General features: G+C 41.0%; 1 protein-coding gene across 1 annotated transcript; it reads left to right on the top strand.

Annotated features, from left to right (window-relative positions):
• The first annotated feature begins 112 nt into the window (after positions 1-112).
• On the top strand, positions 113-8,621 carry LOC144660754 (acyl-CoA-binding protein-like). The gene is made up of 4 exons (XM_078521492.1): positions 113-243; positions 332-446; positions 5,432-5,494; positions 8,514-8,621. Exons 1-4 carry the CDS (start codon positions 235-237, stop codon positions 8,576-8,578), a joined length of 252 nt encoding a protein of 83 aa, XP_078377618.1. The 5' UTR covers positions 113-234; the 3' UTR covers positions 8,579-8,621.
• Positions 8,622-11,229: the final 2,608 nt, after the last annotated feature.

The following is an 11,229-nucleotide window of genomic DNA, read 5'->3' as shown; positions in this document are numbered from 1 at the left end:
GAGGTTTTCTTCTTCTTTCATCTAAAGAAGAGAAATACGCGAAATTCTTGATTGAGAAAGAAAAAAAACTTTTCTGTCTTTTGTTACTTCCGGTCGATGGACTGGGATGACTAGACCCAATCCCTCTCTTCCATTCTTTACCACTTCGTTGAGTCGCGCGATCTCCAAGGCGTATCAGTTGGCCGTAAAATCACTTGACTTTATCCCGTTTTTCTAACAAACACCACTTTGAAAATGTCTGAGGTAACACAATGTTACGTGCAAACACTTATTGACCTCATCTTTTTCGATTTTTCCATTTAACAGCGTAATTTTTCCCCTTCGCCATTAGGCATTCAAGAAAGCCGCCGAAGAAGCGAAGAACTTGCCGACAAAACCAAGCGATGCCGACATGCTGGAACTTTACGCTCTTTATAAACAGGTCACCGTCGGTGATTGCAACACAGGTACAAAAAAACGTGTATTATTGTAATTTATGTTAAAACAGTCGATGTTTAAGTAACCCTAGCTAAATACTTCGGATAGTTTCATCCCGGCTTTTTGAGTGCGACCAGATGGCCTTCTATGCCCCCTTTGCACTGATTTGGTTTTCTTTCTTTAGTCTTTTATAAAGTTAAGCGCGGTCGACAGCTAACGAACATAGCATTACTGATTTGTCCTGCTGTACAAAATTCACGATTATTTTAATTAACTTTGCCCTTTTCGTTTGGATTTTCGTAGACTTACAACATGCCTTTGAATGACCTTCAATATTTACGCCCCCTATTTCGCAACTGATGTTTGATCCATACATATTTTTATTCATTTCTCTTCTTATTTACTGAAACAACTTTAAGGTTTATCAGATACCTTTTTTATAATCAACATATACACGTGTTTATAACATTTTTTTTCTGGAGAGTGGTTTTGTTTGGGACTCTATCTTTGACCTCTCTTGTCTACTGAGCACCAACTTGACTGGGAGCAGGACCTGAACAATCGATGGAATCGATGGCAATCGAAACATCGAAAATCAAAACGATGAATGAATCGGAAAATCGATCGCAACACACTACAAAAACAACGAAACACAAACTCATCTCACAATGAACGTACTTCTCTCTTAAATATACAACAAAAACCTCCAAAAATCAAACAAGAAAACACAACTAAAAAAAGGCAAAAAAATAGCTAAGTCTATCGCCTCCATCAACGAGCGACCTTCGCTAACCTGAAAAAAACCAACAACCTTTTCTCTCGTGTCCATCATTCCGTCGGGCTCCGTCGTCCGTCGGCGGCTGGGGTTGGGGATGAGTCCGCCCTTTGCTCGGTCACGTCGAGTGTCTGATTCTGCGCAGCAGTGGAAACGGCAGAACATTAGCTTATGATGTAAACTTCATCTCATGGAAGGAGCTTTATTATTTTTTTTTACAAAAACGTATGTGTATACTCCGGATTGATTGTGTGTTGCCATCGTGCAATCGATGAAGTTCGCGACCACCAAAGTGTGATTCGATTGATCATCGATTGGCGATGCCATCGATGCCAATCAACAGTAATTCGATTGTCATCGATTGATCGATGATTCCGATCATCGATTTTCGTTTCGTCCTGCTGGGAGAGACAAAGCTAAAATGGCAAATCTATCGACAGGATCCTGTCCACCTGATTCAGGGCCCCTTCATATGATCCCGGTTGATCGGGCTGGCCCAGTTACCGAAAATTATTCTCTCGGCTCACTCCTATTTTCTTTGTAAAATTTTTCATGTGTTCATATGAGAAGGTGGGCCAGCCCAGTTGCCGATATCTTGGTTTCTGAAACCGAGATCTCCGCAACTGGGAAGAAAATTTTCCCATATGAACACTCCAGCCTGGTCGCTGGGACGCAACTTTGTTCGAGAAAATAGCTTCCCTTTTGTAACTGGGTTGTCAAAATGGCATAATTTTGCCTTGTATCTATATTTCTTACTTTAGAAATATGCAAATAAACTTTATAAGTAAAGTAACAAGAGTCGATAAAGCTACGATTGTCGCGAAAGATTCCACTTTATGTGACATCTTTTAAGTTTTTTCTTTGAATCTTATCCCCGTCAACCGGGCTAAAATTTTCCATTAACCAGACTTCAAAATCCGTCCTGGTAATCCAGACTGCCCATAAACCGGGCTCTTGTGAAGGGGCCCTCAATCTGACTTTGAACCTCGCTTACCCAATGCAATTTTGTCACATTTTGAGGGAAGGAAAATCTTCACAAATGTGGCTGGAAATAAAAAAGGTTCAATGTCTTCAAAAATCCATACAAATACCGTAAAATAATGATCTAATAACCACCCAGTGTTTGAGGCATTTATTTCACTTTAACTGTAACAACGGCAACAAAACAGATAACTAAAGATAGTTTGCTCGCGAAGGAAAACAGAAGTTATAACAGGGTTTGTGAGTAATAGACTATAATTCTAAACTGTGCTAATGCAAAGCCTGGAGATGTCATTCATAGTTTGATATCGCCGATGTTTTCATTGTCATCGGGGTCAATCATGTTGGCATCATTGGCAACATCATTGGCCTCTTTGATGTTCGAGTCAAGCAAGAAACTAACTAAATTGCATGATTTTACTCTATGGATCATTTCCTTGGTCAGCGGGGGCATCTATTACTAGACACAGGGTGTTTATTATAAGGGGGCGTCTTATACAAACTTTACACTCCAGAGGAGGCATTAATTAAATTTGGAGGCATTCATTTGAGAGTGGGCATTTATTAGTTCACTTTACAATATTGTAATTTTAACCATGTTTGCCCCCTTCCCCCACCTCCAGTTAATGTAGCACCAGAAAATGCTGGAAAGGTGTATGTTGTAACATTGGCTATAAAACATACATGTACAAGTAATGAGTATATTGAAAGACAATCATCAATAAATTTGAGATAAAGATTGTTCATCACATTTGCAGAACTAATTTAAATCAGATGTATAGAGATCAGTAAGAGAATTTTAATTAATATTTTGCACTTAAAACTTGGCATTAATGTACATGATGAACTTTTTTAGATTTGATTGCACAATTCTCAGTAGGAGCTCAGACATAACACTTATACCTTTTGTCTGGACACAAACAGGCAGACCATAATCTGCATTCTGTTCAGGTTCTATTGAAATGTTTACCATAAATTTGTGTTAACATAATAAAAAAGTAAATATTTCCTACACATTATTCCTAAGTGCTATGTTTACAAGTATTATGGTTAATGAAAAAGTTAGACAAGAGTCCTGTGATTATTGTTTATCACAGATATCTGTTATTTCTCCCATGAGGGGACGCAGGCGGTGTCAACTGTAGTACTTCGAGGAATGCTGGATATTATCCTAGCATTCCTTCCTACCCAGTTCCTTCGCTGCCGCGAGGTGTCATTCTGTTTCGCTGTCCATTATTTTCTCTCATTCTCGACTTTGTGTGGGTAGCCGCTGTGATGAGTTGTTGTCGGTCCTCGGCATCGGAATGATATTGGAGCGTGACATTATGCACACATTCCGGAGGCTGTACAGCGCTCGTCACCTTGTTCGTTTCCTCGCCTATCACTTCGCTGGCGCATGCCGCAAGTACTTACAACTTGCTGCTGGCGGCTGACATGGTTCCTATGTTTGGCACAGTTTCTCGTGCGGCCTCGCTCTCCTGTCCCCGTAAATCACCTTCCTTCGCCTTCGCATTCATCATCTTCCGCCTGTCCTTCCTTTGTCTTCGTTGTCTGTGTGGCCGTCTTCTCACATGTGTCACACTCGTTGCCAGCTTTGTCTCTTGTTGTTCCATTGGGGCTGTTGTGGCTCGTGTGTTCTCTTGTTGCAGTCTCTTCGGGGGGAGAAGTAAGTCCTGTGGCGCGCCCCCCTCGTGGAGAATTTGGTGCAGTTGTTGCTGTGGCGTGCCCCCCCCTCCGTGGAGATTTTTGCGGTGCAGTAGATTGCGGTAACATCACTGTTGGGCGTGCCGCCCGCCACTCCGGGAGGAAATTAGCGGAGGGCAGGTTAATCGACTGTTGGGCGTGCCGCCCGCCGCTCCGATGGAGAAAATATTTTGCTTGGTATTAGTGCAGTGTTTGGGCGCGCCGCCCGCCCTCCGTGGAGAATATTTTAGCGATGCCGTATTACAATTGCAGGTACATCGCTGTTGGGCGCGCCGCCCCCCCCGTGGAGAAATATTTTAAAGCGGTTGCAGTGATTGCAGGTAACATCGGACTGTATGGGCGTGCCGCCCCCTCCGATGGAGAAATATTTTAAAGCGGTTGCAGTATTAGAATTGCGGTTACATCGGACTGTATGGGCGAATAGAAAATGAATGTAGGAAACATAATGTAACGCAAATAATGAGCCCGCTAATCTGTGTTTGTACATCTGACAATGTAACAAGATGGAATCTTCAATCATGACTAAAAATAGTATGTATGGATTGACACCTGGCGCCTCCTTTTCTGTCCATGATGTGATAGCCCGGCCATGATATTTAGCGTTTCTGTGTATCTGACTGAACTAAAAAAAACAACATTTCGACGATAGCGTGGTGAGCGCTTGCCTTAGTGCTGGGTGTCCGTGCCGCAACCACAACTGAAGGTACGCATTGCATTGTCCTAATAGGAGACTTCTGCGTGGAGGCGCCGCGTCCCGCAGCTCGCGGCTGCAACTCACCGTATTTTCTTTCCACATATGATCGTCGATAGAACATAGAAATGATCATCTTGCATGGCGAAAACACCCTAAATCTTGTCGACGTTTCGCGATAATATCTAGAATCATTCCTTGCTAGATGAGCTTCTTCTTCTTTCTCCAATTGCAGTGGAAAGATCCATGTAATATAACACAACTGATGAGAAGATACTCAAATGCTGCTGAAGATATAACACTTTCGGTAACCGCAAACTAATCCTCTTAGAAATCAGAACTTACAGTTGACGCCACTTGCGTCCCCTCATGCAACTAATAGCAGCAACCAAATGCAATGGGGCATAGGCTCAGATTTGATGAAACTCTCACCACACCTTATAGGAGTTTGCAATCATACATTGAAGACATCAGTGCATTTTCCACTCAATCGCATTTGCTCTTATAGTTTCCTTTAGAAAAGAAATGAATTGTTTTGCTGTTTCCTTCCGACAACTATGTGTAGAACCATCTAAGCACTTACTCATACCATAGTTAATATTGGGAAATGGTTAAGAAGCCCGGGAAACAGCAAAGGAGCAAACGTTTTTATTGGTTAGTTGCATGAACACACATAACCACCTATTGTATTTTGTCAGGTTTTGTGCAATGTCAACCCCCGAAGTAGGGAACAAAACCTATAACAAAGAACTTTGCCAGGCTTCGTTACCATTTCCCTCTATTAACTGCGCATTATACCTGTTTAAAGTCTGTTACATCTTATCTTATCTTGTTTTCTCTGCAAATGTATTTCTTATCTATAGAGAGACCTGGTATGCTAGATTTCACTGGAAAGGCCAAATGGGATGCCTGGGATGCCAAGAAAGGTACAGTAATATTATACCTCCTCCACTCTGTTACAAATGTAGACACACCTCGAATTAATAAGTTGACACTGGCTAAAAATATTGTTTTTGGACGTTTCGGCAGCTACTGTTGCCTTCTTCAGCAAGATAAAAATGCAATTGTTCAACGGTTAAAATATGTAACAAATGTGTGAAAACTAAATGAACTTTCCGAGTGCAACTGTCAAAAGTCTCTAGAGCATTCTTAATGAGTCTATGAATTCTTAATGCTATTGTAAACGTTTAGTAGCGCTATGTGTTTGTTTATAGCATTCCTATCTCACACAGAATGCCAAGCTTCAAGAATATTAGTCGTTGTTTCCACACATTCGTTACATATTTTAACAGGATGCCGTTGAACATTTGCTTTTTTATCTTGCTGAAGCAGGCAACAGTAGCTGCCGAAACGTCCAAAAACAATATTTTTAGCCAGTGTCAACTTATTAATTCGAATTTTTAACATGCCTGGCTACAACCCGAACATTTTAAGACACACCTCCTTTGTGCTTGTTTCAGACAGCTGGTGTCTGTGTCTACTTTTTGCTTGTGGTAGACTTCAATGTTAGTTTATCTTATACAGTAGACTACTGATTTCTCGAGCCTCCAGGGAAAACAAAAATTGCAACAAGAAATCAGGAGGTTTGAGAAATTTGGGTTAAGTGACAGAGAAGTAAGTTATTCAAGGGAAACAAAAATTGGTTTGAGAAATCAGGATTCTACTGTATTTAACACTGATGTGCACAATTGATAAGATGCTGTTTAGGTGCAAAATTTAATTGTGCACAAAAGAGGGTGATTAAGGATGCGTTTCTTTGGGAAAAATCCAAACCGGATTCTTGATCAAACGGATTGCGTCACCTCCGAAGGAAATTGCAGCGATCCACACTTCGAGTGGAAATAGATCAACTCCGGATTTAGATTCTCGGTGCGTTTCTGGAAGGATCGAAAGACGGCCACGTCTGCTGGAAAAAAGGTCGCAAACACTCAACGGAAAGTGGGGTTATTTCGATACTCGGAGATCAACGGGATACAGGTTTTCTAAAACAGGGACGGAAGGATCCTTTTGAATGTCGAGTGAATGACTACATCTGTCCCCTTGCTTGAGATCTTTCGCGTGTGGTTTGTGATTTTGTATGCTTAATTATTTTGCTAGGATACATTCAAAAAATTTGTGCGTTTTTTGTTGTGCGATGTGTTCGGGGTTGTCATGGCATCCGTTTTCGGATTCTTCGTTTCTTTGGGAGCAAAGTTCCGTGTGATCTGAGATCAATGATCCAATTTTGGATTTTCCCAAAAAACGCACCCTAAGCTCATAGTCCATTTTCTGACCAGAAATGTTTGAATTTGTTTTGCTTTCATTGATCTTTTTTTTTTTTTTGGTGTGTGTGTGTGGGGGGGGGGGGGCTTTCAAGAGGAATATGCCTTGAAGAGCCCGTTTTCTTTTTTTGTTGTTGTTCAAGGACCTTAACCATTGAATTGATAATGAAAAGCTAGTCGTTGGTTCTTGTAATTTGTATTGTATTTGCAAGCATACTTTTCTAAAAACAAACCCTTAAGGTGTAAATGTAATTCATCTAGAGGTCTAATGGGGTACAAATAGGACGTTTTTATACTGAACTATAAAGTGGAGGGCTGGGAGACGCAGTGGCCTAATGGTTAGCATGCTCGACTCCGAGTCGAATAGCCGGGGTTCAAGCCCTAGCCGGGGAGCTGCGTTATGTTCTTGGGCAAGACACTTAACTCTCACAGTGCCTCTCTCCTCCCAGGTGTATAAATTAATACCGTCCGGCGAATTTACTGCTGGGGGGTAACCCTGCAATGGACTAGCATCCCATCCAGGGGGGAGTAGCAACCGGGATAAACTCCGGCTGTATGGGCCACTTTGCTCTGACACAGACTTTACCTACCTTTTTAGAAAGTGGAGGGGGACACGGGGTGGGAACCCAGGAGCATAGGGGACAGAAATGTAATGGGAGGGGGTGGGTCGGGAGGGAGGAGAAATTCCCAAGATGGCAGAAACCATATAAATATGAAAAAGTTTTACAACAGTGTGCAGGGTTTTCAAAACAAGCTGGGGACTGCCAGAGTTCTGCAGGCTATTTAATTATATGTCACCAGTTACGCTGGTCATATCAATCAGCTCAAGACAAACAAGCCTGGCGTCACAGCCGCCAACTCTTGGAGTTGCTGATGTCTACTTTAAAACATTTTGAAACCTCTGAGTGTGTAATCTTTAACAATGGAGGAAGCACTGAGAAGGGGGAACCAGTAAGGAACAGACGGGAGCTGGGCGTAATTTTCGGTTCCCTCCAGGTCATTTTCTTACCAACTTAAGAGGAAATCCGCCACCATTCTAGTAGGACTTCGAGTAGTTATCTCTTGGACAAAATTATGTACCAAAACTATTTACACCTGATTGCAACGCTTTCGGGTTACTGCTTCAAATATCTTATCAAAAGAAATCTTTTCTAACAACACCAAACATCGAAAACGTATTTCGAAGTTCCGCTGAATTCCACTGAATCGCTTAAGACGAATTTACAAAATGGCTACACGTGAGATTTTGCCTATACCTTGTGAACTTTGAAATTCATTTTCTCAGACTCTGATAAGAAATTATTGCCCCTTGGTGTTATCACGGATAATTACTTAATACATCTTTACCTTTTATTTAGGGTAGGAAAAAACGTAATAGAATTTAAATTATTCTGGTACTTGATTTTTGTCCAATCTTTAATAAATATTACTCGACTTCCTAGTGGATTCCGTCTTTGAAATCGCCCTCTATTACTCCAACCTCTCTATTTCCCTTGAAGGTTCTTGTTATCGGGATTCACTTGTAGTAGTTGGTCTCTTGTAGCGGGAAAAAAAGAGCCTTGAAAAAAAAGCCGACAAAATCAGGCTAAAAAAAAAATTTTATTTTGTAAACATGTAAAACGTATTTTTTGTAGCCTTGCATTCATTGAAAGACTTGATGTACTTTCCCTTTTTTTTCTTTTAGGCACAACCAAGGAAGATGCCGAGGCAGCTTACATCAAGAAAGTTGAAGAACTGAAGAAAGCATGATAGCTGTTTTTTAAATCAGGGAATAAATAGTTTTGAAGAATTTTATAGTTGTTTGTTGTATTATGATATGAATAGCTCTTCTTTTAAGCTTCCCAGTTCCAAGCCCGCTGCTACCAGATGTGTAGCAGTACTCAAAAGCTTGTAATTCTACTGGTCCTCTAGTGTACTACCCAGACATTCTTTGGGCTCGTCACGCGTTTCTCCCCCACAAGAAACGCGTGACGAGCCCAAAGAACGTCTGCGTAGCAGGCTACTAGTGTACCAGTTGTTATTGTTTTCGGGCTAGGGGCTTTTTTCTGTTGTTTGTTCTATCGTTCTCTCGAAGGGGAGTTAGCCATTCATGTGAGGGCTTGCAAGAGCTGCTACCTGACCCAATCAAACCATCCTAACACATTGAGTAACGGTAGACAGTGCTGTGCATAAAGTCTTACTGCTAAATGAGTTGATGCTTCGTGAAATAACCAAGTGCATAATCCGCTAGAATAATTTTTCATCCAAGATACGGCGGATCGACTCGACTGCAATGCTCGTGAAAATGAACTAAGCTTCAAAATGGAAAATTCTCAATCCATTTAGTGGTCACGTGATTGTCTGATATCGACCTCAAAGCAATGAACATAAATCTTCGTGGTAGTTATTCATTCCACGCAATTGCAGAGAAGAAGCGTAAAAAAGATTCAAGGCTACAACAGGATTTTGACTCGTGATCTTTGCGTTATTTCTGTGATCGATTCTAATAACTCTGAGCTATGGAGCAAGTCGCTGTGTGAGCTCGTATGCTCCAAGAATAGGAATGCGATAATAAGCCTGAGCGTAAGTTGGTCAGGTGCATATCGGTATTTATACCATGCCATAGAAAATACAGCCAATCAGGATACAGGAAAGCCCTTGTATATTCGACGGTATTCAACTCAACCTTCCCATCGTGCGCTGCGATCTTATTCTCGATGAAATTTAGTGAGCGTATTTTCTATGGCATGGTATAAAATAGTTACACAACACTTTCTCGTGGTATACCATGGAATATCCCACTTGTCAGTTGTATTTTCTTCGTATACACACTCGCCTAAAGGCTCGTGTGTATACCGCGAAAATACAAGTGACTCGTGGGATATTCCACGGTATACCACTCGAAAGCGTTGCATAACTAGTATATAGAGCGATTTTCGGCGCGAATGAGTGTCGGAAAACCAAAACCAAAGTAATCACTCTGGCCAATCTCAAAAAACACAGAAAATCCATTAAACCAATCAAAACTCGAGGTAAATACTTGTAGCCGTGGGGCGGGGGCGGGGTGTAGCCGGAAATTTAGTTGATAAGCGACGTGTGTAACTATTACTTTACAGACTGTAACACCCCTCCTCCTTATCAGATTAATTGGAGCAAGAAAAGTCCCAATTTCACTTCCCTCCCCCACCTTTGAACACCCTCGGTTCCTAGCAACTGTAGGTCATGACAGCTCTTTGCTAAGCCATTATTATTTTTTCATTTCATTCAAGTGTGTCAAGTGCACTTTGAGAGGTGAGCTGCCATAGAGCGCACTCCGATAATTTTAAGCTAAATTTATATCAAAGTTGCGGGAAAATGTTAAAATCAAAACAGCACAGTTTTTACCACCTGTTAACGGTTATTTATTCAGCTTTAGCCACCAGCAGGTGTTCAATGGAATAATTATAGTCTCCTTGCCATTTCTGATGCGACAGCTAATTAAAATGGCAAGTCGCGGCAATTTGAATTTTATTTCATTCGTTTTTTGCATTCTGTGTATTACATAGATGTGCTCATCTTTTTTTAAAAAAAAGTGAATTTAAATGGTCACACAAGCAGCTTTTATAGGTGGGTTTCAGTGTTTTTTAACTGGCGGCATGCAAACGCCGTTCTATTCAGGGTCATTTTCCTAAAAAAAGATTAATTATTAGTTGAAATCACACAATTGATCAAAAATAGTGGCCATGTTGTAAGACTGACACTCGATTGAGTAAGTGTGACTATCCGACACTGGGCATTGACTGCAACTGTTTAAAAAAAGTGAGGTAAAAGGGCAGCTTTTTCGTTGATGCGTTTTCATCATTTTTATGTGTTCGCCTGTATCTTTCATACTGATGCGATATCATAGGGGGCTCCTTTTCCAGTGTTTCCAAGTGTCTCCAATCTGGACAGCGTTTTCAAAACGATGCTTTTCGATTGTATCAGACAGTATAGTGTAGTCGATTGATAGGTGAAAAAGCCGCGTTTTCGATCTAGTCTGTTTCAATGTGTTCACAATGGTTGAATTAAACAATGAAAATGCATTAGACTGGACGGGGCCTGACAGACGTACTGATTCTATCCTTGTGCAAATAAAATTTAATTTTTCGTCGTCTTCAATTTTTTTTTATATACCCTGTCTAAGAAGACAAGTGACCTTTAGTAAGTAAAACTAAGTATAATTTGTTTCTCGTTGTGGTAGCCATGCTCACAGGTCCCAACAAGCTGAAACTTTTACTATAAACGCCCTTTTATACTATAGACACCTTGTCTGCATGCTTCAAGATTATACCCATGCTCACAAGTTTATTACTGTCAGTTCGCTTGAGTATAACGAATCAAAAACTCTAAGCAAAAACATGTCATCCCAGGCACAGATAAAGTCGGGTAGAGTATGGCCAAAC

This window comes from Oculina patagonica, chromosome 7, assembly GCF_052425735.1.
Source record: "Oculina patagonica isolate OP01 chromosome 7, crgOcupat, whole genome shotgun sequence".
Lineage (NCBI taxonomy): Eukaryota > Metazoa > Cnidaria > Anthozoa > Scleractinia > Oculinidae > Oculina > Oculina patagonica.
Note: the sequence above shows the minus strand (reverse complement) of the source record. Positions and strands in the feature narration are given on the sequence as shown.

Excerpts from the sequence above, each read along its gene's own strand:
- LOC144660754 (XM_078521492.1), top strand. Across the intron at positions 447-5,431 it reads CGTCGGTGATTGCAACACAG|AGAGACCTGGTATGCTAGAT; the intron begins GTACAAAAAAAC and ends TCTTATCTATAG. Across the intron at positions 5,495-8,513 it reads TGCCTGGGATGCCAAGAAAG|GCACAACCAAGGAAGATGCC; the intron begins GTACAGTAATAT and ends TTTTTCTTTTAG.